Source organism: Gorilla gorilla, chromosome 12 (assembly GCF_029281585.2).
Source record: "Gorilla gorilla gorilla isolate KB3781 chromosome 12, NHGRI_mGorGor1-v2.1_pri, whole genome shotgun sequence".
Lineage (NCBI taxonomy): Eukaryota > Metazoa > Chordata > Mammalia > Primates > Hominidae > Gorilla > Gorilla gorilla.
This window is the reverse complement of record NC_073236.2, coordinates 84,243,284-84,271,017: the sequence shown is the minus strand read 5'-3', so window position 1 is coordinate 84,271,017 and position 27,734 is coordinate 84,243,284. Positions and strand designations below refer to the sequence as shown.

Genomic DNA, 27,734 nt, shown 5'->3' with positions numbered 1-27,734 from the left:
TACATATAATCCTATTTATGTAAAAAAAAATATATGTGGTTGTCTGAAGATATTTTGGGACTCCAAACACCTTCACAATGACCACTGAAGACCCTATTCCACAATGGACTCCAGCTAAATGCTGAGTTGGAGTTATAATAAGATTTGGTTACCAAGGCATTTATTTAAGTGAGTATTAACTTTGCTTTTGCCCTTGAAAAGCTCCTAATTCTAGTTATCTTTATCCAAGCGTAAGAGATTAAAGACCCGCCTGAAGATACAGATGCAAACTGACTGTAAGACAATCAGCGAGTCTCACACAGCTCGGCTTTGTATTTTCAGACAACCCTTTAATTACAAACTCCGCTGGGCCAATGGTCTGAAAATGGTTGGGACTGAGGTGCTGGGGATACAATGATGAACTGCAGCCGCTGAAGCCCTGTCAGGTGGAGACCCGGTTACCTCAGACCCTCACTGAGCATTTTCTTTTTTCTTTTCTTTCTTTCTTCCTGTTTTTCTTTTGAGACGCAGTCTCCCAGGCTGCAGTGCAGTGGCTCACTGCAACCTCGGCTTCCCGGGTTCAAGCGATTCTCCTGCCTCAGCCTCCCGAGTACCTGGGATTACAGGCGGCGCCACCACGCCAGGCTAATTTTTGTATTTTTGGTAGAGACGAGGTTTCACCATGTTGGCCAAGCTAGTCTCGACCTCCTGACCTCAGGTGATCCGCAAGCCTCGGCCTCCCAAAGTGCTGGAATTACAGGCGTGAGCCACCGCGCCCGGCTACTGCGCGTTTTCTAAACCTTGGCTCCTACGTATTTATCAGAAGAGGGAGCGCAATCTGTCTATGACTTCCAGCCAATGGCTACACTTCTTTTCTCAGCCCTCGTGCACTGTTCTTTTTTAACCAATCAGAAACGTTATTCAAACGTTTGCCCTCCTGGCTAAGTGCGCAGGCTCCTGGAAAGTTGTCTTCACTTCCGGGCCGCGGTCTAGGGCGGCTACGTGTGTTGCCATAGCGACCATTTTGCGTTAACTGGTTGGTAGCTTCTATCCTGGGGGCTGAGCGACTGCGGGCCAGCTCTTCCCCTACTCCCTCTCGGCTCCTTGTGGCCCAAAGGCCTAACCGGGGTCCGGCGGTCTGGCCTAGGGATCTTCCCCGTTGCCCCTTTGGGGCGGGATGGCTGCGGAAGAAGAAGACGAGGTGGAGTGGGTAGTGGAGAGCATCGCGGGGTTCCTGCGAGGCCCAGACTGGTCCATCCCCATCTTGGACTTTGTGGAACAGAAATGTGAAGGTAAAAACCAGAGCCCGAACCGACAATCCATTTCTTCTCTCTCACACCAGCGGCGGGCAGGGGGTTGGTAACCACAAGTCATCTCTCGTCTCCCCGACCCCCTGTCTCCACCCCTGTCGCAAGGTCTCGTTCCCCTCACCACCTTCTCCACCCGCGTCATCAGGTTTAGAGCTGGTTATGTGGGAGGAATTCCTTTCACCCTGCCAATGTGTTCCTTCGCAGACCTGAAAACGGGGACCGAGACTCCCCTTCTCTGGGGCCCAAGCGCACGTCCGAAGAACATTAGACTTGAATCGTAAATTCGGTCTCTCACCCTGTCCCGAACGTTTCTGCCCTCAGCAGGTGGACTGTTTGGCTGGGCTTCTTCAACAGCTTTGCCAGACTTGAGTGGAGAAGCGTCGGTTTACCTGAGTTCCTTATGATCCCTAGCATTTCGCCCGGTGTAGTCAGCTTAGGAAATGAGAAATGATTTCACTCCAAACCAACAGTTAACTGCAAAGGAGGGCATGTGATAACTCCAGGAAACCCAGAGCCGCTGATTTTGGTGGCCTGTGTTCCCCTTGGTGAGCTCTCTACTCTTCGCTATACCAAAAATTGGCGAGGTGGGGCCGGGAACCATTCTTGGAACAAATGAGGCGTATAGATATGGCATAATATTCCCCGTGAAGGACAGGCATCTCCGGGTTCTGAGCAGTTCTTCAGGCATTCAGTTCTTGGAGACTATTTGCAGCCCATTCGCAGAAAAGGAACCAGAAACCACGTCATATAAATGAGTGCCCAAGCGTTACTGTGGTTGTTTAATCGGGCAAGACTTTGAGGGTAGTAGTATTCATCAATTATTTGAACATCTGCTTTGTGTTGTAAGGTTCAGTGGAATAGAGCTAGGGTCAGTTGGTACAAGCTACAGGGTAACAAACTTCAGTGAAGGAAGTGTTTCATGACAGAATGTATCCAAGATGAGTTAGCCAGCCTCAGAAGGTAATGAGCTTCCCTGCTCCGGCAGTGTTTGAATGGATCTGATAGCGACTTAATAGGGTTAGAGGGATTCAGCTATTCAGCTACCAAATGGTCGGTTATCCTGGATGACCTTTTAAGACTTCTTTAAATTCCAAGATATCATGAATCTGGTAAAGATGAAATTCAGTTTGACCACTGAATCTTTTCATTACATTTTCATTGCTATAATCAAAATTCAAATCGTAGTTATTAAAGTGTTATTTTTACAGGTAATTTTTTAACAATGTTCAAAAACAAAATAACTTGTATTTGTACTCCTTTTTTTTTTTTTTTTTTTTTGGGAGACAGAGTGTCGCTCTGTTGCCCAGGCTGGAGTGCCGTGGCGTGATCTTGGCTCACTGCATTGTTTTATACATATGATCATTCAGTAAACACTTGTTTTGATTTTATTTAACTTCATTATTTATCTGTGGTAACAAAAATGGCCTGGTCACTTTCAGTAACATTTACATCAGCAAAATTCCAGTACAATAAAATAATATGGAACCTATTGTAAAAGGATTTAACCATTAACAATAATATTACATTAAAAGTTATGAAGAAATTATTGCCTCATATTGATTGAAATGTGTTTTTGTCTTAAATATGAGGTAGTATTCATTTTAAATATTTTCTCAAGTAGGCAAAAAAGCTTGTTTACAATTAATAGTATGTGTGTGTGTGTGTGTGTGTGTATATTTTTTTTTTCTTTTTTTTTTTTTGAGATGGAGTCTCACTCTGTCGCCCAGGCTGGAGTGCAGTGGTGCAATCTTGGCTCACTGCAACCTCCGCCTCCTGGGTTCAAGCAATTCTCTTGCCTCAGCCTCCCGAGTAGCTGGGTCTACAGGCGCGCACAACCACGCCTGGCTAATTTTTGTATTTTCAGTAGAGATGGGATTTCACCACATCAGCCAGGCTGGTCTCGAACTCCTGATCGTAGGTGATCCACCCACCTTGGCCTCCGAAAGTGCTGGGATTACAGGCATGAGCCACAGTGCTCGGCCAATAGTATATATTTTTAGATATATTCATTTATATATTTTTAAAAGATAAACCCTAAGAATTCAAAGCTGAAGAGCTAGGTTGACAGTTCTATTTGGAAGGAGTGGATTTTTAAATTTGCATTAATAAAATGATTTGGTTTTTACACTATGTAATATTTTCTTTTAAATTTAGTTTTTGATGATGAAGAAGAAAGCAAATTGACCTATACAGAGATTCATCAGGAATACAAAGAACTAGTGAGTATTTTTTTTCACTGATTTTTAAAGGTAATTAGGCTAATACTACTTATAGCTTTTCTAAATGAAGAAAAATATTTTTACATTAAAAATCCTTAATTTTACAAAAATCCAATCTACCTTAACAATAGTGCCAGTTATATCTGTCTCCACAGGTGCTCTGAGTATCTCATTTGGATGACTTATCTCCTCTACTCTAAGGAATGGGTTTACAACTCTTCATGGGTTCTTGCATGTATTCTTTATATCTTATTCTTATTTTGTTGATGCATCCAGGGACATATTAATTATTCACTTCATCATGATTGTCATGTGATTTTTTTATTTTTTATTTTTGAGACAGGGTCTTGCTCTGTCACCCAGGCTGGAGTGCAGTGGCACTATCACAGCCTATTTGCAGCCTCAACCTCCCCAGGCTCAAGCGATCCTCCCATCTCAGCCATCTGAGTAGCTGGGACTACAGGTGTGCACCACCATGCCCTGCTAATTTTTTTGTATTTTGTAGAGCTGGCGTTTCTCTGTGTTTCCCAGGCTGGTGTGGAACTCCAGAGCTCAAGCGATCCACCTGCCTGGGCCTCCCAAAGTGTTGGGTTTACAGGCGTGAGCCACTGCCCAGCCTGTCTTGTGATTTTAAAAAATGCTTCTGGCAGTGGGGCGCAGTGGCTCACACCTATAATCCCAGCACTTTGGAGGCCAAGGCAGGTGGATTGCTTCAGCCAAGGAGTTCGAGACCAGCCTGGGCAACATGGTGAAACTCCATCTTTATAAAAATTACAAAAATTAGTCAGTCATGATGGCATGTGCCTGTAGTCCCAGCTGCTTGGGAGGCTAAAGTGGGAGAATGATCTCTTGAGCCCAGAAGGTCAAGGCTGCAGTGAGCCATTACTGTGCCACTGTACTCCAGTCTGGACAACAGAGTAAGACCCTGTCTCAAAAAAAAAAAAAAAAAAAAAAAAGGAAAGAAAAGGCCAGGCGTGGTGGCTCATGCCTATAATCCCAGCACTTTGGGAGGCCAGGGCAGGCGGATCACCTGAGGTCAGGAATTCGAGACCAGCCTGACCAACATGGTGAAACGCCATCTCTACTAAAAAAAAAAAAAAAAAAATTAGTCGGGCATTGTGGCAGGCGCCTCTAGTCCCAGCTACTCAGGAGGCTGAGGCAGGAGAATTGCTTGAGCCTGGGAGGCAGAGGTTGCAGTGAGCCGAGATCGTACCACTGCACTCCAGCCTGGGTGACAGAGTGAGACTCCATCTCAAAAAAGAAAGAAAAGAAAAGAAGAAAAAAAAATGCCTCTGGGTAGCAGAAGAGTTGTACCACACTGAACTTCATAATCCTGACTTCAACTATTTCTATTAGAAGAAATACAATTTCATGTGATTTTCAGCAAAAATATTAACTTTTAATTTGTGTTTTGGTGAAAGACAATGTCACTGTCATGTAATATTATGTAGATTAATATTTGCAAAAAATTCGATGATACTTTTCTAAACTAAATACTTAATAAGCAAACTGTCATGTAGAATTTTTCTATGTAATTATAAAAGTTAAACTTTGTTTTTTTAGGTTGAAAAGCTGTTAGAAGGTTACCTCAAAGAAATTGGAATTAATGAAGATCAATTTCAAGAAGCATGCACTTCTCCTCTTGCAAAGACCCATACATCACAGGTTTTTACTTTGTGTTATTCTGCTAACATACAGTTTTAACAAATGCCCAGGGTTAAACATTCACTTAAATTTGAATGTTTGATTGACAAAATGTAATATTTTAGACATTGTGAGAGGTAGAAAGATAATTCATCACATATGAGTTCTTTTTGAGAGCAACCCTGAAAAATGATAATTTGAGGCATTAATGAACTGATGCAACTCAAAGTGACCTTTCTAAACTCAGAACTAGAATAAGATCACAGGGTTTATACAAACTACTGTTTTATTTACATAGATCTCCAATAATTCTGCAGTTGCTCCTTTTATAATTTTAGCAGATCCACAGTCAGTAGTTCCTGCTGCGGCTTCCTTCTCTTGGAACTACTTGTATTATCTTATTGGTTGTGTAGTGCTAGGCTGAAGTAGTAATACATATGTTATAAACTAATGTTTGTTTTTGTTGTTTTTTTGATATGGGGTCTCACTCTGTTGCTCAGGCTGGAGTTTAGTGGTGTGATTGCAGCTCATTATAGGCTCAACATCCCTGGGCTCAGGTAATCCTCCCATCTCAACTTTCCTAGTAGCTGGGACTACAGGTGCCGCACCAGCACACCTGGCTAATTTTTTTTTTTTTTTTTTTTTTTTTGTAGAGACAGGGTCTTGCTGTGTTGTCCAGGCTGGTCTTGAATGCTGGGCTCAAGGGATTTGCCCATCTTGGCCTCCCAAAGTGCTAGGATTACAGGCATGAGCCACCACGCCCAGCCTGTAAACTAATGTTTATTGAGGGCTTGTGCTAACTGATATTTTGGGCACTTGACATGTTTTATCTCATTTAATCTTCCTGACACCTCTTAAGAAACTGCTACTATATAACTTCCATTTAGAAATGAGGAAACCAGGCCTGGAGTAGTGGCTCACGCCTGTAATCCCAGTACTTTGGGAGGCCGAGGCGGGCAGATCACCTGAGGTCGGGAGTTCGAGACCAGCCTGACCAACATGGAGAAACCCCGTCTCTACTAAAAATACAAAATTAGCTGGGCATGGTGGCGCATGCCTGTAATCCCAGCTACTTGGGAGGCTGAGGCAGGAGAATCGCTTGAACCCGGGAGGCGGAGGTGTGGTGAGCCAAGATTGCGCCATTGCACTCCAGCCTGGGCAACAAGAACAAAACTGTCTAAAAAAAAAAACAAAAAAGAAATGAGGAAACCAAAGCACAGATATATTAAGCAAATAGTCCAAAGTCCACAGCTAAATAAGTAGTAGAGCCAGTATCCCCAGCCCAGGCAAGCCAACTGAGTGCCCTTGCTCAGAGGGTGAGGATTGGGATATGTTGCTACTACCCAAGTAGCCTTTTGCTCAAAAACTGAAGGCCAGGAAGTGGCTCATGCCTATAATCCCAGCACTTCGGGAGACCAAGACAGGAGGATTGCTTGAAGCCAGGGGTTCAAAACCAGCCTGGACAACATAGTGAGACCCCATCTTTAAAAAAAATATAAAAGTTAGCTTGTTGTAGGTTGTGGTGGTGTTCTCCCCAGAGTACCTACTCAGGAGGCTGAAGTAGGAGCATCACTTGAGCCTAGGAGGTTGAAGCTGCAGTAAGACAAGATCATGCCACTGTACTCCAGCCTGGGCAACAGATTAAGACCCAACCCCAAAAAACAAAACATTGGCTTTGGCATCTCATCTTCTACTAAATAAACTGTAATTTCTTAGCAAGATATGGTAAGAATTGTTTAAGATGAGACTCCAGATTGTATTTTTAGCCATGATCCCTTGCTATAGTTCTCCAATATATTATGTTCTACTGCCATTCCAGGTAACTTGCTCTCTTTTTTTTTTCTTTTGAGATAGAGTTTCGCTCTTGTTGCTCAGGCTGGAGTGCAATGGCACAATCTCAGCTCACTGCAACCTCCGTCTCCTAGGTTCAAGTGATTCTCCTGCCTCAGCCTCCCAAGTAGCTGGGATTACAGGCTCCCACCACCATGCCCGGCTAAATTTTTGTATTTTTAGTAGAGGCAGGGTTTCACTATGTTGGCCAAGCTGGAACACCTGACCTCAGGCGATCCACCCGCCTCGGCCTCCCAAAGTGCTGGGATTACAGGCATGAGCCACCACGCCCTGCTGCCACTTGCTCTTATAAGCATCTGTACACCTGCCTTTGCTCATGCTGTCCCTTAACCTGGAATGTATGGTCCCCTCCCCAGACCAATCCATCATTCCTTTCATAATGTGGAGAAATCCTCATTATCAGGGCCTGGTTGAAATGCTACTTGTTATAGCAGCTTTGCTGCTTATTCTAAAGTCAGACCAGAAATCATTCTACTTAACTAGGCCAATTTTAAATTGATATTTTTGTTACTCTGCCTTGAATTATAGTTTCCTACAAGTCTATTTGCCCTACTAAATTGTAAGTCCTTTGAGCTGTGTTTAGTATATTTGCATTCCCTGCTGGTAGAACAGAGATGAAAACTTAGTTGCTAGTACATAGTTCTCAATAAATGTTTATTAATTTAAATTGTCTTGTTATGATGGCCTAGAAGAGGTTGCCTTGACTACTTTTTAATCCAGCACTTCCTCTTTTGCACAACTTTTCATTTGATGATCACCTTTAATTCTAGGAATAGAAAACCTTTTTTGTTTGTTTGTTTTTGTTTTTGAGACAGGGTCTTTCTCTGCCACCCTGGCTGGACTGCAGTCGCTCAGTCATAGTTCTATGCAACCTCTAACTCCTGGGTTCAAGTGAATCTCCTGCCTCAGCCTCCTGAGTAGCTAGGACTATAGGTGTGCACCATTATGCCTGGCTAATTTTTCAGTTGTTTTGTAGAGAGGGGGTCATGCTGTGTTGTCCAGGCTGGTCTTGAGGTCCTGGCATCAAGAAATCCTCCTGCCTCACCCTCCCAAAGCTCTGGGGTTACAGGTATGAGCCACTACATTTTGGCTGGGTGTGATAGCTCATACCTGTAATCCCAGTGCTTTGGGAGGCTGAGGCAGGAGGATTACTTTAGGCCAGGGTCTCAATACCAGCCTAGGCCACAATGCAAGACCGCATCTCTACAAAAAATAAAAATACAAGAATTAGCTGGGCATGGTGACACGCTGCTGTAGTCCTAGCTACTTGGGAAGCTGAAGTGGGAGGATTGCTTGAGCCCAAGAATTTGAGGCTGCAGTGAGCTATGACTGTACCACTGTATTCCAGCCTGGGCTGCAGAGTGAGACCCTGTCTCTAAAATAATAATAATAATAAAATAATTTAAATGTTATTGGTATGCCCACATTAATGTGAAAAAATCTGGCAATTTCCAAGAAGACATAACAATCTTTAATATGTATGTACCTAATAACAAAGCAACAAAATGTGTGAGGCAGAAACGGAACTGCAAGGAGAAATGGATGAATACATGATTATAGTTGGAGACTTCAACACCCTCTATCAGTATTAGACAGATCCAGTAGTTAGAAAATCAGTAAAGACATAGTTGAACTAAACAGCAACTTCAGGCCAGGCACGGTGGCTCATGCCTGTAGTCCCAGCACTTTGGGAGGCCGAGGTGGGTGGATCACTTGAGGTCAGGAGTTCGAGACCAGCCTGGCCAACATGGTGAAACCCGTCTCTACTAAAAATACAAAAATTAGCCGGGTGTGGTAGTGGGCACCTGTAATCCCAGCTACTCAGGAGGCTGAGGCAGGAGAATCGCTTGAACCTGGGAGGTGGAGGTTGCGGTGAGCCGAGATTGCGCCACTGCACTCCAGCCTGGGCGACAGAACAAGACTGCATCTCAAAATAAATAAATAAATAAATAAACAAACAACAGCACCTTCAGTCAACTGAATTTATTTGACATACACCACTTCATCCAATAATCAAAAATACACATTCTTCTCAAGATCACACAGAATGTTCGTCAAGACACACTACATTATGGGCCATAAAACATACCTTAACAAATTTAAAAGAAGAGAGATCACACAGTGTCTGCTCTCAGATCACAACATAATTAAACTGGAAATAAATAACAAGATAATTGGAAAAAAACAAAATACTTGGAGATTAAACAACACACTCTAAAAAACACATGTGGGCCAGGCATGGTGGCTCACGCCTATAATTCCAGCACTTTGGGAGGCCAAGGTGGGCAGATTGCTTGAGCTCAGGAGTTTGAGACAAGCCTGGGCAACATGGTGAAACTCCAACTCTATAAAATACAAAAAAATTAGCAGGGCATTGTGGTACACACCTTCCGCCATGTTGGCCAGGCTGGTCTCAAACTGCTGACCTCAGGTAATCTGCCCACCTCAGCCTCCCAAAGTGCTGGGATTACAGGCATAAGCCACTGCGCCTGGCCACAATTTTTGTTTTATAGAATTATAAGGAATTATATAATTATATATAAAATATGTAATCATAGGATAATCATAAAGTATTATATTTTATAGAATTATAAACAAATGCCCCTCTTTATTCCTGATCATCTTTCTTGTTCTGAAGTCTCCTTTATCTGAAACTAAATTAAGCTACTCCAGCTTTCTTTTTTTTTAAACAACTTTATTGAGATATAATTTGCATATCACAATACTGATTCTTTTGAAAAAAGTTTTTTTTTTTTGAGACGGAGTCTTGCTCTGTCACCCAGGCTGGAGTGCAGAGGTGCGATCTTGGCTCACTGCAACCTCTGTCTCCTGGTTCAAATGATTCTCCGGTCTCAGCCTCCTGAGTAGCTGGGACTACAGGTATGCACCACTGCACCTGGCTAATTTTTAAATTTTTTTAGTAGAGACGGGGTTCCACCATGTTGGCCAGGCTAATCTTGAACTCCTGACCTCAAGTGTTCTGCCTGCCTCAGCCGCCCAAAGTATTGGGTTTACAGGTGTGAGCCACCGTGCCCGGCTGAGAACCCTGTTTTAAAGACTATTAAAATAAATTTTAAAATTGTCCTTTTGGGACATCTAATCATAAATAACAATGTAGCATTCTTGAATTAATCTACTGTTTTGCAGTAGAAATGGTTCGAATGTATGGGTAATAGTTTTAAAACTTGAATCTTCATTTCACTTGAGACTTCTTTCCACAGGCCATTTTGCAACCTGTGTTGGCAGCAGAAGATTTTACTATCTTTAAAGCAATGATGGTCCAGAAAAACATTGAAATGCAGCTGCAAGCCATTCGAATAATTCAAGAGAGAAATGGTAAAATGTTGAAGTTAGAAATCTAAGTACTAAATGCATTTTTTTTTTTACAGTTTTGACTATTCTAATATGGTCTTAAATGTAGCTGTCTCGTGTACATTTATTTCAAGTTTGAAAGACTTCAGCTGACTTGAGATTTTAGAGTATATGGCTGGGTGCAGTGGCTCACGCCTGTAATCCCAGCACTTTGGGAGGCTGAGGCAGCAGACCACGAGGTCAGGAGATCGAGACCATCCCAGCTAACACAGTGAAACCCCGTCTCTACTAAAAATACAAAAAAATTAGCTGGGCGTGGTGGCGGGCACCTATAGTCCCAGCTACTTGGGAGGCTGAGGCAGGAGAATGGCATGAACCCGGGAGGTGGAGCTTGCAGTGAGCTGAGATCGCGCCACTGCACTCCAGCCTGGGTGACAGAGTGAGACCCTGTCTCAAAAAAAAAAAAGAGTATAAACTTCCTGATTTGTATTTGACATCTCAAAAAAAGGAGACCAGAATTCAATGATACTTTGGATTTCACAGAGTTCAATTTTCTGCCCAGCCATTATGTTTATGAAGTTGAGTATTTTTGAACGGTTGTAGTTGTGGTTACTGTTGAGAGGTGTCCATCCTTTTTCTGGCTTAAGATTGTTAGGACCTTTGTAGGAAGCAGTGGTTCTTTTTTTTTTTTGAGACGGAGTTTCGCTCTGTTGGTCAGGCTGGAGTGCAGTGGCATGATCTCGGCTTACTGCATGCTCTGCCTTGCGGGTTTACACCATTCTCCTGCCTCAGACTTCCAAGTAGCTGGGACTACAGGCACCTGCCACCACTCCTGGCTAATTTTTTGTATTTTTAGTAGAGATGGGGTTTCACCATGTTAGCCAGGATGGTCTCGATCTCCTGACCTCGTGATCCGCCCGCTTTGGCCTCCCAACATGGCCAGAAGCAGTGGTTCTTAAGCTTTAGCAAGCATTGGAAATGGTTGGAGGGCTTGCTGAAGCACATATGGCTGCCTCCCAGTTTCCGATTTAATAGGTCTGGGGTACCGATAATTTGCATTTTTAACAATGATATGGTTTGGCTGTGTCCCCACCCAAATCTCATCTTGAATTCCCACGTGTTGTGGGAGGGACCCAGTGGGAGGTAATTGAATTTTGGGGGCAGGTGTTCCCCATGCTGTTCTTGTGATAGTGAATAAGTCTCATGAGATCTGATGGTTTTGGGAAACGGGAGTCTTCCTGCACAAGCTCTCTCTTTGCCTGCTGCCATCCATGTAAGACGTGATTGCTCCTGTTTGTCTTCCGCCATGATTGTGAGGCTTCCCCAGCCATGTGGAAATGTAAGTCCGATTAAACCTCTTTCCTGTGTAGATTGCCCAGTCTCGGGTATGTCTTTATCAGCAGCATGAAAATGGACTAACACAAACAAGTTCCCAGGTGATGCTGAAGCTGCTAGTCCTGGGACCACACCAACACCCACTGTTCTAGGGCACTGGGCAGAGACAGATAAGCTTGTACCAGCATCATGTGGAAGACAAAATGGAACTCAAAGCCCTATTAACCCTGGTTGGCTTTATCTTTCCCCTGACCCTGTGCTTAAGTTCACTTTCTCTCTAGCTCTTCCTGCTCTTGTTCCCTTCTTGTGTACCTGAACTACATTTAACATCCTGACTCAAAACAGCTGAGTTTCTAACCATGCTACTTGTTATTGTACCATTTCCTTTCTAACCCAGATTATCATCTCTGTTTCAAATTTCTTGCTGTGGTAACCTCACTTTAATTTCTATGTCTTCGTTAGCTCAGTAGATTGCCATGATATTTTTTTACCACGGCCCATAACCTCTTTAATGGCTTGGCAGCAGAACCTTTCCTTTGATTGTTTCTTGAAGATATGAGATCTATAGTTCAGTTGTATCATTGGCTCTTAAGGGCCTGGAACATGCAACAATAGGGCTTCCGTTGTTGCATGGCAAACATGAGAATTTTGCATGGCCCTTACTGGGGAACTGGGGAGTTTCCTCCTCATTTGACTGATGTGAGTAGAGACTCTTAGAGCCAGCCACCATCATAATCATCTACTAGAATCCCAAGATGCTTTCCCCAGCAGCTAATAGCGCTGTTGTCTGTGGGTAGGGGGACAACACCACCCTAACCCTGAAGAATGCATGACACAGTGCTATTACTTTGATGTGAATAAGTCTGGAAAATAGTCTCTTTCTACTGTGGTTTGCTCTATAAAATCCTTTCCTCTGAATTTTCCTGAAAACTATGCTTTATTCTGACTTATGGGTTAGAGAATTTTAGTAATTATGTTAGTAAACAAATTTTTTTAGGGGATCAGGAAAAGAAATAGTGAACTTGACAATGGCATTCTTTAGTTTTCAGTTTGGAATTTAATTGGAAACTCATTTAGATTTTAATAAAAAGGGAATAAATATATATCTTGTATCATGTGGATGCCTTAGGCTGTCAGTAACAGAACACTCCAGTGAAGAAAAGATCTCCCAAAACAAGAAGTCCAGAGGAAGGGAGAGAAGGAAGACAGGTTCGGGGTTGGTTAATTTAGTGGCTCACTGATCTAATCAAGGACCCCGACACTTTGCATGTTTATACTCTGCCATTCTCAGGATCTTCTCTCATAATTGTACTCTGGCTGCATTGAATGCAGACTCAACAGTGTCTTATGAAGAAATGGAATATTTCCTCCTGTACATCTCTTTTTGTTAGCAAGACAACAATTTCATGGAAACCCTCCAGTTTTTCCCTGAAGTCCTATTGATTAGGATTGGGGTCACTTGCCTTTCTTAAACCATCTGGCAAGGGGAATGAGACCATTATGATTGGCTTGAACCGATTAGGAGTCACTCTCCTGGGATTGGGGAGGGCCCTGCCTCTAAGTAGTTAGCTGCCTGATAATTCTGCAAAAGCTGGCTTCTATTAGCAAGGGAGGAGGAGGGGAATGATTTAGAATAATGACTATTGTCAGGCCACAGCATGGGGCATTTTACTTACATTTAAACATAAGCTAATACTTAGTTTCTGCTACAGAATTTCTAATACGTGTACTTAAGAGTTTTGCTGGCTGGGAACAGTGGCTCATGCTTATGGTCCCAGTGCTTTCAGAGGCTGAGGCAGGAGGATCGCTTAAGCCCAGAAGTTTGAGGCTGCAGTGAGCTATGATAGCACCACTGCATGCCAGCCTGGGCAATAGAGCAAGGCCCTGTCTCAAAATTTAAAAAAAAAAAAAAGAAAAAGAAAAGAAAGAATGTTGCCTGACTAGATCCAGGGGTGAATACCTTAGATTAATGTTGATTATACTCAAAACTGCAGACTATTTGAAAATAGTTCTTAATGATGAGAAAAAGTCAAAGGCTCTCTGGATTCTTTTTTATCTTTTTGGTGCCTTATTAAAGAATTTAGAGAAATTGCAAATGAGAGTATTATTTTGATGGTTTTTAAGTACTTCATACTGTTGTGTTGTTCTTAGTACTTTCAGTTTTCCTCAGGAAGATTATTAGGAGAATAATAATTTTATATCTTTTGACTGAGCAAAAATGCACTTAAGATTAATGGATTAGTTAGATGTCAGTTTTCTGATTGTGATATTGTACTACTATAGTTTTGTAAGATGTTACCACTTGGGGAAACTGGGTAAAGAGTATATAGCAGATTTCTGCATTATTTCTTACAATTGCACTTACCTCAAAATAAAACATTTAATTTAAAAAAATGTATATAAACATCAGGAGGATTAGAGTAATAAAGCTACTTAAGAGTAGATCCAAAATCCTACAGTCATATGTGGATAAAGAAATGGAAGGTAAAAATTAAGAAGCATTCTGCTAATGTTGTGGAATGTAATAATTATAGATGCAAACAGAACAATTATTACCAGTCCACCTGCTTCGCAGGAAGATAAAAGTAATAAAGTAAATTAAACCAATATTTTAAGTTACTTTTTATTTTCTTGGGCTGAAGTTGCTACTTCCCTGGTTTATAATTATTAGACCAACATCTGAATAGAAGCTTCAAGGGCAGAGATCGTTTTATTCATCTTTGTATCCCCCCAAAGTGCTTAACACCATGGTTTTATTACACATAGTAAGCAGCGCCCTTTTCAATAGCATCTGTTATAATATAAATGAAGACTTTTAATGCTATTTCAATTAGCTAAATTATATTTTGTTTTGTGACTCTTCTCATTTAAGGGAGTTTGAGAGCAGTTTCATTATTAAGCCTCACTCAATGATTTCCATAGTATATTCTTAGACACTATATGATTATGGAAGGGAAAAACATATTAACAAATTTTTGTTGCCATACATTGTTATTTTTAATTGCCAATAAAATAATTACTAAGAGATATTTGTAGTTAAAAGTGTGGGGTTTTTGGTGGGGCTTATTCTGTAAAATAGGAAAAGGCTTAAAAGATGATAGTTAAAAATGGCCGGGAGTGGTGGCTCATGTCTGTAATCCCGGCACTTTGGTAGGCCGAGGGGGGCAGATGACTTGAGGTCAGGAGTTTGAGACCAGCCTGCCGACATGGTGAAACCCCATCTCTACTAAAAATTAGCTGGGTGTGGTGGTGGGCAGCTGTAATCCCAGCTACTCTGGAGGCTGAGGCAGGAGAATCGCTTGAAGCTGGCAGGCAGAGGTTGCAGTGAGCCCAGATCGTGCCACTGCACTCCAGCCTGGGCGACAGAAAGAGACTCTGTCTCAAAAAAAATATATATATATATATAAAATAAAAGATGATAGTTAAAAAGATAATAGCTTAGGATGTTACAGTGATAGATCTGAAGGTAACTTGTACTTAAGGAACTAGAACAGTGAGAAATATGTTTTTAATTGAGTTGATACTATTTCATGTGGTCTTTGGTTTTGAACAGGTGTATTACCTGACTGCTTAACCGATGGCTCTGATGTGGTCAGTGACCTTGAACACGAAGAGATGAAAATCCTGAGGGAAGTTCTTAGGTACCATTCTTTAATTGTTTTTTAAATGAATCATTATTAATATTATATGATCTGTACATATGCTTTTTGCCCAACAAATATGAACTAATAAAATTGCTAAATTCTCTGCTGAAAACCATCAAAATGATTTATCAATTTCTGACTGTGAATATATTTCTTAGTGACAGAAAAAGTTATTTTCAGGTAACTTATACCAGATCAGTCCAAATGAAAGGGTCTTTTTACACCCGCATCATAGGAATAGGAAAGTAGCCACCAATGGGAAAAAGTTGCAGTAGACCTAGCCTGATCTCTGGAGAGAGGTATAATGACTTGAGCTAAACAGCTTACTCCTTGGCTTCTGGATCTCACTATGGAGGTGGCATATTCTAAGTGTCACATGGTAGGAGGCTGGGCATCCAGATTCCACAGATTGAATAGCTGACTTGGTGATAGTAACCTTCAAGGGAGGGATGACAGAGGCGTCTATCCCAGATGAGTATCTTGCCAGTCTCCTTGTTTCCCCAGTTAAATGATTCTCAGCCAAATGCCTGGCAAGGAGTGTGCAGACCACTAATGGGGTCCACACAGAACTAAGAAATGTTAATGGACATTTTTCTTTTGGGCCTGTTGTGCCCTGACCTTTATGGGAATTTTGGAAGGAAGGGACAGTAGTAGCTCCTAATTTTTAAATCTCCTGTGAGAATATATTAGGTTTAGGGCAAAAGGATGCCCTATAATCACAGTGTCACTTGCAGACTGTGGCCTTGGCCTTTGGGGTCACTTCTTCTCCAACTATACTACCACACATGACCATCTTCTAGCATCCTACCGTTCCCCCCACTTAGGTACTTTGTCCCACCTCCAAAGCATAAGAGAGGATCAGAGGATGGGCCTGGTGGGAAACTATGGCAGGAGCTCCAGGATGCAGTGCTTAATTTCAGGGGTTTGAGTGATTATGGAGAGGGTAGCAGATATGCAGTTGAACTCAACCCTTTCTTGCCACATCCCTCCTTGGATGGCAGGGGCAAATGGGAGCCTGAGACAACACAGAATGCTTTGAGTTTACAGGTTTGAGAGGTAAGGGTGTTTGGTTCAGAGGACTGGTAAAGTTTTGATTTGGACTGGTTGTGTTGGTTGATTGGTGGCCTGAAAACTGGTCAGCACTGTATTTTTAGATTTTATTTTCCAAGAGCTTTTGAGGGGATATACTACTGTGTAAGTAATAGAACTTAGTTATGAACATGTATAACAGTTGACCTTGGTTACTTTCCAAAAGCACTGTCTCAGTGAACAGTTTACAAAAGTTGATGGGCTTTGGCACAGTGGTATCACAAGTGCTTGATGATAGCTCAGATGCCATTGGAACAATGACATTTTATCAAGAGGGGTGTAATGGCTCTTATTAAGAGGGGTGTAATTGATCACTCTAAAGAGGGTGATTGAAGTCCTTATTAATGGGATTTGCCATTCAAATTTGGGTTCAGGATTTCAAATCTGTTGATCTTTATTCAGCTAGGGTTCATTCAGAGTTCTAGAAGAAATGGGTAGACCTGTATTTTGTGTTACTAACTGTATTATGTTGTATGCCTATGTATGTCTTTCCCAGTTGACTGTAAGCCACTTTAGAGCAAGGCTTGATTATCTTCCATCTTTGTGTCTAATGTGCCTTTTATTGTAAGCTTAGGTTAGCATGTTGCTTAGTTGAATATTTGTTCTTTGACCAAAAAAGGAAATTTATCTTTTTATCTTATTTTTGTATATTTCAGAAAATCAAAAGAGGAATATGACCAGGAAGAAGAAAGGAAGAGGAAAAAACAGGTGCCTACAGAACATATAACAGAAGTATTTTATTGCTGTTATCTCTTATTAAGTTTACACCTAGATCTTACTATTAAAATTTATACTTATGTGGAACTACATAATTTTAAGTACAATGTAAATATTGACCAATAATATTAATATATCAATAATTCTATGTATGTCATGCATTACTGCTGGCCACCATATTATATAGTACTATATATACTTAACTGTATATAGTACAAAGACCACATAGTACTAATTAATCTTACAGGACATGCATATAAGCAAGAGTAGTCATTTTTTTTGGCAAGTTTAAGCATTTGTTTTTAACTTTTTATACTTTTTTCTCCTTCTTTATTTTTGTCCTGGTAACTCACAGAACAACATTTTTTTTTTTTTTTTTTTTTGAGATTGAGTCTCATTCTGTCACCCAGGCTGGAGTGCAGTGGTGTGATCTTGGCTCACTGCAACCTCTGCCTCCGGGGTTCAAGCGATTCTCCTGCCTCAGCCTCCAGAGTAGCTGGGATTACAAGCGTGCGCCATCACGCCTGGCTAATTTTTGTATTTTTAGTAGACACGGGGTTTCACCACGTTGATCAGGCTGGTCTTAAACTCCTGACCTCGTGATCTGCCCGCCTCGGCCTCCCAAAGTGCTGGGATTACAGGTGTGAGCCACCACGCCTGGCCAGTACAACCTTTTATACTCTTTTATTTATTTATTTTTTTGGAGACAGTCTTACTCTGTCACCTGGGCTGGAGTGCAGTGGCACAATCTCAGCTTACTGCAACCTCTGCCTCCCAGGTTCAAGTGATTCTCCTGCCTCAGCCTCCCAAGTAGGTGGGATTACAGGCGTGTACCACCACGCCCAGCTAATTTTTTGTATTTTCAGTAGAGACAGGGTTTCACCATGTTGGCCAAGCTGCTCTTGAACTCCTGACCTCATGTGATCCACCTGCCTGCCACTGTGCCTGGCCAACTTTTTATACTTCTTAATATATAAAGTATATACTTTTTTTTTGAGACTGAGTCTTGTTGTATTGCCCAGGCTAGAGTGCAGTGGCGTGATCTTGGCTCACTGCAACCTCTGCCTCCCAGGCTCAAGCGATTCTCGTGCCTCAGCCTCCCCAGTAGCTGGGATTATAGGTGCCTGCCACCACTCTCGGCTAATTTTTGTACTTTTAGTAGAGATAGGGTTTCACCATGTTGGCCAGACCGGTCTCGAACTCCTGACCTCAGGTGATCTGCTGGCCTTGGCCTCCCAAAATGTTGGTATTACAGACATGAGGCACTGTGCCTGGCCAAAAGTATATACTTTCTTATAAGAGTGTATACTTTATACTTTCTTTTAAAGAGGCCAGACGTGTAATCCCAGCACTTTGAGAGGCCGAGGTGGGTGGATCACTTGAGGCCAGGAATTCGAGACCAGCAACATGGCAAAACCCCATCTCTACTAAAAATACAACAATTAGCTGAGCGTGGTAGTGCACACCTGTAATCCCAGCTACTCAGGTGGCTCAGGCATGAGAATCATTTAAATCCAGGAGCCGGAGGTTGCAGTGAGTCAAGATCGCACTACTGCACTCCAGTCTGGATGATAGAGTGAGACTCTGTCTCAAAAGAAAAAAAAAAGAAAAGTATAATATCTTTGGATCCTTTAGGTAGTGAATTAGTTAAAATGAATCTAAATTGTGTGTTTTTTTAAAAACTGTATTATGGAATCCTGAAGTTATCAGAGGCTAAAACAGAAGAGCCCACAGTGCATTCCAGTGAAGCTGCAATAATGAATAATTCCCAAGGGGATGGTGAACATTTTGCACACCCACCCTCAGGTAAGGTTGAGGTGTACTGAACTTTCTCTAATAATATGAATACATAAACACCATATAGAATGTGCCACTTTCTCATACTTATTTAACTTCAAAAGCCCTGGGAGGGAGTATTGAATGTCTTTGGTATTTAACGTTCTTTGTGAATTTGGTTAAAGAGGTTGCAGACGAGATACTGACCTGAAAGAGAGCGTATAGTCCTCAAGTTTCCGTGTAAAGCCTGGAACCCAGAGTAGAGAGCAAAACTCCTTGAGGGAGTAACTAGCCTTTGTGCATGGCTGCAGCTTACAAGAGAGGTTCACATAACATCTGGTATTCTCTTCCATGCTTACAGTTGTATGGTATTTGTGAGTGAGAAGCTGAACTTGGAAAGATAATATTAAATTTCTTTTCCAATGAATTAAGTACAGCTAGAAAATAAGAGGTAGCCGTTTTGTCCAGATATTTGGTCAGAAATCATATCTTTGAAATCAAAATTTATAGGAATCCTTGTAGGAAATACTAGTGGATGACCTTTTCAACATGTGGCAAATCTATTCTCAATATGAACTGATTTTCTATATAAGAAAACAAGTAATTCTGAAACAGAAATTATGGTCATGAATTCAGTTCATTTTATTATGGATTCCTATGGTTTTAAATAAATGTCCTTTTCTCAATTAAAAAAATATACTCTGTGAGGTAGATATTATAATCATTGTTTTTCTTTTATCTTTTTTTTTTTTTTGAGTCAGAGTTTTGCTGTTGTTGCCCAGGCTAGAGTGCAATGGTGTGATCTCGGCTCACCGTAACCTCCACTTCCCGGGTTCAAGTGATTCTCCTGCCTTAGCCTCCTGAGTAGCTGGGATTACAGGCAGGCACCACCACGCCCAGCTAATTTTATATATTTAGTAGAGATGGGGTTTCTACATGTTGGTCAGGCTGGTCTCGAACTCCCAACCTTAGGTGATCTGCTTGCCTTGGCCTCCCAAAGTGCTGGGATTACAGGCATGAGCCACTGTGCCTGGCTACTCTTATCTTTTTTTAAAAAATTATTTTTGTTGAGTTGGGTATTGCTGTGTTGCCCAGGCTGGGTCTCAAATTCCTGGCCTCAAGTGATCCTCCTGCCTCAGCCTCCCAAAGCACTAGGATTATAGGCATGGGCCACTGTACCCATCCCTTCTTTTTTTTTTAAAGAAATTCAAGGAAGCTGAGCGACTTGTCCAAGATCACCGAACTCTTCAATGGTGAAATTATGACTTACCTTGGTCTTCTGACACTAAATATATTCTTCTAAACCTTAGTTTAGAAGAACTTCTATAATTGAGATTAGTGTGATGTTTACCCATTAATTTTTTAATGTAAGTTGGAGAACAACTTTCTTTAATATGCCTAATTTAAGCTGTTTTAGGTTCACAGTAAAATTGAGCAGAAGGTACAGAGATTTCCCCCATATAGTCCCTGCCCTAGTACATGCCTAGCCTCTCCCATTATCGACCCCCTCAAAAGTAGTACATTTGTTACGTTGGTAAACCTTCCTTGACACAACATTACTAACCAAAGAGCATAGTTTACATTAGGGTTCACTCTTGGTATTGTATATTCTGTGGATTCTGACAAATGTATGATGACATGCATTCACCATTATAGTATCATGTAGTATACAGTTTCATTGCCCTAAAAATTCTTTGTGCTCTGCCTATTCATCCTTCCCACCTCCTAGCCCATGGCAACCACTGATCTTTTACTGTTTCCACAGTTTTGCCTTTTCTAGAATGTCATATAGTTGAAATCATACAGTAGTATGTAGCCTTTTCAGATTGGCTTCTTTCACTTAGTAATAATCCATTTAAGATTTCTCCATGTCTTGTCATGACTTTGTAGCTCATTTCTTTTTAGTGCTGAATAATATTCCATTGTCTGGATGTGCCACGGTTTGTTTATTCATTTATCTGCTGAAGAAAATCTTGGTTGCTTCCAAGTTTTGACAATTATGAATAAAGCTGCTATAAACATCAATGTGCAGGTTTTTGTTTGGACATAGCTTTCAGCTCCTTTGGGTAAATACCAATGAGCATGACTGTTATATCTTACAGTAAGAGTATGTTTAGTTTTGTAAGAAAGTGCCAAACTGTCTTCTAAAGCGGCTATACCATTTTGCATTTCCATAGCAGTGAATGAGCGTTCTTGTTGCATCCTTGCCAGCATTTGGTGTTGTCAGTGTTCTGGATTTGGACTATTTTAGTAGGTGTGTAGTGGTATCTCGTTGTTTTATTTGCATTTCCCTGATGACATGATGTGGAGCATCTTTTCATATGCTTGTTTGTCATCTATGTATCTTCTTTGGTGATGAGTCTGTTAAGGTCTTTGACCCATTATATTTGTTGGGTTGTTTGTTTTCTTTTTGTTAATTGGGTTTATTTTCTTATTGTTGAATTTTAAGTGTTCTTTGTATATTTTGAATAACAGTCCTTTATCAGATGTGTCTTCTGAAAATATTTTCTTCCAGTCTGTGGCTTGTCTTCTCATTCTGATACTGTCTTTTACATAACAGAAATTTTAATGAAGTTCAGCTTATTAATTATGTCTTTCATAGGGTGTGCCTTTGGTGTTGTATGAAAAAAGTCATCACCACACCCAAGGTCACCTAAATTTCCTCCTATGTTATCTTCTAGGATTTTTATAGTTTTACATTTTACATTTAGGTCTGTAATCTATTTTGAATTATTTTTTGTGAAGGGTGTAAAGTTTGTGTCTAGATTCATATTTTTTCTTTCAGATAGATGTCCATTTTCCTTTCCTCATCGTATTGCCTTTGCTCCTTTGTCAAAGATAAATTGATTATATTTATGTGAGTTTATTTCTGGGCTCTCTATTATGTTCTGTTGATCTATTTCTCCATTCTTTTGCAAATACCACACTCTCTTGATTACTGTAGTTTGAAGTCTTCAAGTTGGGTAGTGTCAGTCCTCCAATTTTGTTCTTCAATATTGTGTTGGCTATTCTGGGTGTTTTGCCTCTCCGTATAAATGTTAGAAACCGTCAGTATCCACAAAATAACTTGCTGAAATTTTGATTGATATTGTATTGAATCTGTAGATCATGTTGGGAAGAACTGACATCTTGACATTGAGTTTTCCTGTCCATAAACATGGAATAGGCTGGGCATGGTGGCTCATGCCTGTAATCCTAGCATTTTGGGAGGCCAAGGCGGGAAAACTGTTCGAGCTCAGGAGTTCAAAACCAGCCTGGGCAATTTGGTGAAACCCTGTCTTTACAAAAAAAAATACAAAAATTAGCCAGGCATGGTGGTGCACGCCTGTAGTCCCAGCTTCTAGGGAGGCTGAGGCAGGAGAATTGCTTGAGCCCACGAGGTGGATGTTGCAGTGAGTTGAGATTGCATCATTGCACTCCAGCCTAGGTGACAGAGTGAGACCCTGTCTCAAAAAAAATAAAAAAAATAAAAAAATAAAAAAAAGGCCAGGAGTAGTGACTCACACCTATCATCCCAGCAATTTGGGATGCCGAGGTGGTGGATCACTTGAGGTCAGGAGTTTGCGACCAGCGTGGCCAACATGGTGAAACTCCATCTCTACAAAAAATACAAAAAATTAGCTGGGCATCGTGGCAAGTTCCTGTAATGCTAGCTACTCGGGAGGCTGAGGCAGGAGAATCGCTTGAACCCGGGAGGAAGAGGTTGCAGTGAGCCAAGATCGTGCCATTGCACTCCAGCCTGGGAACCAAGAGCGAAACTTCATCTCAAAATAAAATAAAATAAAATAAAAACCATGGAATATTTCTCCATTTATTTAGTTCTTTGATTTCTTTCATTAGAATCTGGTAGTTTTCCTCATATAGATCTTGTGCATATTTTGTTATATTTTATATCTAAGTATTTCATTTTTAGGGGTGCTGTGCTAATGTAAATGGTATTTTTAATTTTAAATTCCATTTATTCATTACTGGTATAAAGGAAAGTGATAAACTGTTATTAATTTGTATCCTGTAACCTTGCTATATAATTATTCATTTCAGGTTTTCTGTCAATTGTTTTGCATTTTCTACATAGATGATCATGTGTTCTGCAAATAAAGACATTTTTATTTATTCCTTCCCAATCAGTGTACCTTTTATTTCCTTTTCTTGTCCTAGTGGATTAGGTAGGACTTCTAGTATGATGTTGAATCAGAAAGGTGAGAGGGGACATTTTTGCCTTGTTTCTGATCTTAGTGAGAAACCTTCTAATTTCTCACCATTAAGTATTGTGTTAAATTTTAGAGTTTTTCGTAGATACTCTTTATGAAGTTGAGGAAGTCCCTCTCTATTCCTAGTTTACTGAGAGCACCCATTAATTTTAAGGAGTTAGATTCTTATTTGACAAAACAACAGGAGTATATTGAACCAGAAGCAGATTTGTGAAGTTACCTTGCTTCTTTCTTTGTACCAAGTCAAACCATTTCTTTTTTATATATATGCTACAGATTGTAAGGAGAAATAGCCTCATTTTAATGATATATATGAAAGCTCCTGCTTTAGGTTTGTCTGTGCTCTAGTTTGCTGACCCAAATTAACTTTGTTTTATATACACCTAAGTACATATACTATTTAAATCTTGTATCTAACATAAATTGAATAAATTTGCTTTGTCTGCTTTCTTAAGTGAAGCTATAGAAAACTTGATCTCAAACCACATATAATTCAGTTGTACACATTAATGGTACACCATAAATGGCAGATTTCAAAAGTAATGATTTCAATTTTTAAAATAATTTTTTTCAAATGCGCATATCTGATATTTCAGAGAATCACTTCTTACAAAGTGATGGAAGCCCAGTATGAAGACCTGAGTTTGGAAGAATCATGAAGTTGTTTGAGCTTCTGTTTTGTCCTTTTGCCTGTCTTTCCCTCATTCCTGCCAGCAATGGATAGTGTCTTTTCTCAGATTGATGCAGATTTGCCAGAGATGAGATGATCTTTCTTTAGGTTTTCTGGCTTTCTGATCTTCCCTTCCTAGAAATTAGAGAAGCTAAGTATTTGGCTTCAAGTACTTTCCTTTCTAGGCCTGAGAATATACGTATGTTCATAATTAACAAACCCAAGGCAAGAACTGTCCAGAGAAAGAACATGAGTGGAATATAAATGCTTATATGTATGGGCTCCCCCCTCCTCAGGAATTATTTGAACTGTCCCTTCTCCAGTTCTGTGAGTCCACTGAGGGCTAAGCCTACCTCTGCTAACGTCACTCTCAGTAATAACAGCGGTGTTTTACCTCTATCTTTATTTCTGTTAGTTATGTAGCTCCCTGTCTAGGTTGGTTTGGAGTGCTGGTTACAGCTTATCTCTTCCATGGAGATTTCCCTTATTGTCCAAGGGTCTGGAGAGCTTTTCTTCCTTCAACCTCTCTGGCACTGTAGTCAGTCTGGTCACTGCTAGAGGAGTGGTCTGTTGTCAAGTTTCTTGCACAGACAAAATTCTGTTTTCTGTTTTAGTATGTATGCTGGCAAGGTATTTTTTTTTTTTTTTAACTGGCAGGATCAACCAGGTGTGGCAAAAATTTTAATCATTTAGAAACATGTGTGCCATGTTTTCCCATCATGCTTTTAGATCTTAGCATCATTTTAATGTCTTTGCTTGTCTCAGTGTGCTTTCTTTCATAGCCCATGTATTTACACTGAAAATGTTTTATCTTTTTAAAAACAATCACCTTATAATAAAAAATGGCTCAGAGGAGCAATTAGAATGTTAACTCTCTCTCTTGGTTGGCACAGTCACCAAATGGCTGGAAAGTATTTAGTGCTCATGTTTATATGTGCTTCCAAGTTCTGCTTGCTTTAGAAATCTTTACATTTTCATAATGCACTGGCAGGTTTATAGTTATCTTCAATACATAATTATAAAGAAAATTATTGACATTACTGGCATGCACTCTTGCAATACAAAAAATTATAGTTTTACATTAATTGTTCTGAAAATATAGGGTGACTTTTTACATGCAAGCAAAAGTTTGGAAACCAATTACATTGTAGTAAGGGATTAGTATACTGTTTATTTGGATTATGTGGCAATCTTATATTATAGTGTAGTTCTAATCTTTAGACAAGGATTTTACGTTTTTGTAGCTATAGTACTGTACAAACAGCAGAACGTGGTACTTTTTGAGAAGTAGGTGAGAAACTGTAGTTCCAAGCTCCTTAAGGATAGAGAAATGATGTTTACTGTTCTTACCCAGTGGCTGGCACAGTATAGGCACTGAATATATGTTGACTGAATGACTATGAGGAAAAGCAAGTATTATTAACATTAGCTCATTTCGGTAAACCTAGCCTAATACTTAAAATATTTCTCATAATATTCTAATTGGTCTTATTGTCTACTTATTGCCAGAAGTTAAAGTGCATTTTGCTAATCAGTCAATAGAACCTTTGGGAAGAAAAGTGGAAAGGTCTGAAACTTCCTCCCTCCCACAAAAAGGCCTGAAGATTCCTGGCTTAGAGCACGCGAGCATTGAAGGACCAATAGCAGTAAGTAAACGACATCACTTAAGAACTATAAGCAAAATGACAAGATACTGGGAAATCAAACTTCGAATTGAATCACTCAGTGGGCATCTGTGCTGCTTACTAAATGGACTTGAATTTAGATAGCTCCTTTTCTTACTTGACCCAGAATTTATCAGTACTTGGAACAGAAGAACTTCGGCAACGAGAACACTATCTCAAGCAGAAGAGAGATAAGTTGATGTCCATGAGAAAGGATATGAAGACTAAACAGATACAAAATATGGAGCAGAAAGGAAAACCCACTGGGGAGGTAGAGGTATGGCTAGCCTTAATATGTCAAGATTTACAAATCTGGTGGTGGAACTATCAAAATCAGAATATGTGCAAGAAAGCTGCTAATAAATTTTGCTTGCAGACCCATTCATATTAATCACCTCCTAGTGCAGTAGCTGCTAAGTCTTTTCTAGGAAGTGAAATTGTTGTGATAAGGATTTTTTGAGGCAGAAAATAGCGGTGTCATTATACATTTTTTTCTTATGCTGTTTCTTTACTTGCCCTTCTCTGAGTATGTCAGGGTTGGTGGTCTGTTTCACCTGAGCATTCTGAAATGTTTTATCATAGAGCAGCATCAGTACCACCTTTATCATAGAGCACATGAGCCACCACTTCCCAGAGGGGTTCTCCAAGAAGAGACTTTACGAAGAGATTTAGGAAACCTAGTCTATGTCTGTCTCTCCCTCCGTCCCACAAGAAAGTGCCCCCGATTTTTGTTCATTTGAGGCAGTATGTTGGGAATTTTAGACAAATGACCCTATTTCATACTGTAGCCAATTTTTTTTTTTTTTTTCAGGAAATGACAGAGAAACCAGAAATGACAGCAGAGGAGAAGCAAACATTACTAAAGAGGAGATTGCTTGCAGAGAAACTCAAAGAAGAAGTTATTAATAAGTAATAATTAATAACAATTTAACAAAATGGAAGTTCAAATTGTCTTAAAAATAAATTATTTAGTCCTTACACTGAGGCTTTTAGTTTCGAACACTTTTGTAAATCCAAATATCTTATTTTAAACACTTTAGGTAAAGGACAGTAGGGAAGGCAGCTACTCATACTGATTAGTTTAATACAAATTCCTGGATGTTTTCCCTTGGAAAGAGGGTATAGAAGGAAACTAGTTGATAGTATGTTCATTCATTCAAACTCGGTTACCTACTGTTTGTGCCAGGCATTGTGCCAAGCACTAAGGATACAGGAGTCAACTAGACTGACAGGGTCACTGCCTTCATGGGGCTAGTGGAGAAGGCCCAAAGACGAAACTGTTAGAAAGGCAAAGTGTAGTGTCCTATGAGCAGGGCTGGCTAAGCCTCTTTAAGCTGAATGGAAGGTTAATTACACAAAGAATAGGTAAGGAACAGTTCAGGTTCTGCAGCAGGAAATAAAGCATATACTGAAAAACTGGAGTATATATATGAGTGGAGACGGTTAGCATATGAAATTGGAGACAGGTGGGGTACTGACAGTGCAGAGTCTTACAGGGAATGAGGATTTAATTTTTTAAAAAATTATTTTAGAGACAGGATCTTGCTCTGCTGCCCAGGCTGGAGTGCAGTTGCACAATCCCAGCTCTGGATTTTAAATTTTGTAACACCAGCAGTGTCAAGTCATTGAAAAATTTTAATGCAGGGGCCAGGCACGGTAGCTGACACTGTAATCCCAGCACTTTGGGAGGCCGAGGTGGACAGATTGCTTGAGCCCAGGAGTTTGAAGTTTGAGATCAGCCTGGGCAACATGGCAAAACCCTGTATCTACTAAAAATAAATACAAAAAATTAGCTAGGCATGGTGGCATATACCTGTAGTCCCAGTTGCCTGGGAGGCTGAGGTGGTAGGATCACCAGAGCCCTGGAGGTCAAGGCTGCAGTGAGCTATGATCACAGCACTCCACTCCAGCCTGGATGACACAGTGAGACCGTCTCAAAAAAAAGGAAAAAAAAAATTAAAGCAGGGAAGTTAAATGATCAAAATTTTCATTTTTATTGATGTATGGCAACTAGTGCATGAGGTAGAGTAGTTGTGGGTGTACCATGTATGAGACAGTCCAATCAAGGGTAGAGATACCTTGGGCAGTGGTAAGGTAGATTTTACATTTATCATTTACACTTATACAAGGCAGGAGCAAATAGGACTTGGAAAATAGATGTGCGGGATGTAAAAAATACTCACTCACTCTTTCTAGACAAACTATAACTAAAACACAGGCAAAGGGAATAATCGATTGAGCCTGTTGAAGGAGATGCCACCACTGGGTGTTGGTGTTTGTAAGAGAAGTGACCCTAAGATTTCTGTAGTCTGT

General features: G+C 40.5%; 1 protein-coding gene across 1 annotated transcript; it reads left to right on the top strand.

Moving 5' to 3' along the window:
- The first annotated feature begins 523 nt into the window (after positions 1-523).
- On the top strand, positions 524-26,406 carry CFAP36 (cilia and flagella associated protein 36). The gene is made up of 10 exons (XM_004029258.5): positions 524-1,271; positions 3,444-3,508; positions 5,072-5,173; positions 10,225-10,339; positions 15,204-15,291; positions 17,040-17,091; positions 18,804-18,906; positions 25,267-25,403; positions 25,549-25,698; positions 26,233-26,406. The coding sequence occupies exons 1-10, from the start codon at positions 1,157-1,159 to the stop codon at positions 26,332-26,334; spliced, it is 1,029 nt and encodes a 342-aa protein (XP_004029307.3). The 5' UTR covers positions 524-1,156; the 3' UTR covers positions 26,335-26,406.
- The last annotated feature ends 1,328 nt before the right edge of the window (positions 26,407-27,734 follow it).

What these genes read in the sequence shown, in the direction of transcription:
- CFAP36 (XM_004029258.5), top strand. Translation starts at nt 1,157, where the DNA reads ATGGCTGCGGAAGAAGAAGACGAGGTGGAGTGGGTAGTGGAGAGCATC. An exon ending in AAAGGAAGAGGAAAAAACAG is followed by an intron (nt 17,092 to 18,803) that starts GTGCCTACAGAA and finishes GGAATCCTGAAG; the next exon opens with TTATCAGAGGCTAAAACAGA. An exon ending in GCATTGAAGGACCAATAGCA is followed by an intron (nt 25,404 to 25,548) that starts GTAAGTAAACGA and finishes TACTTGACCCAG; the next exon opens with AATTTATCAGTACTTGGAAC.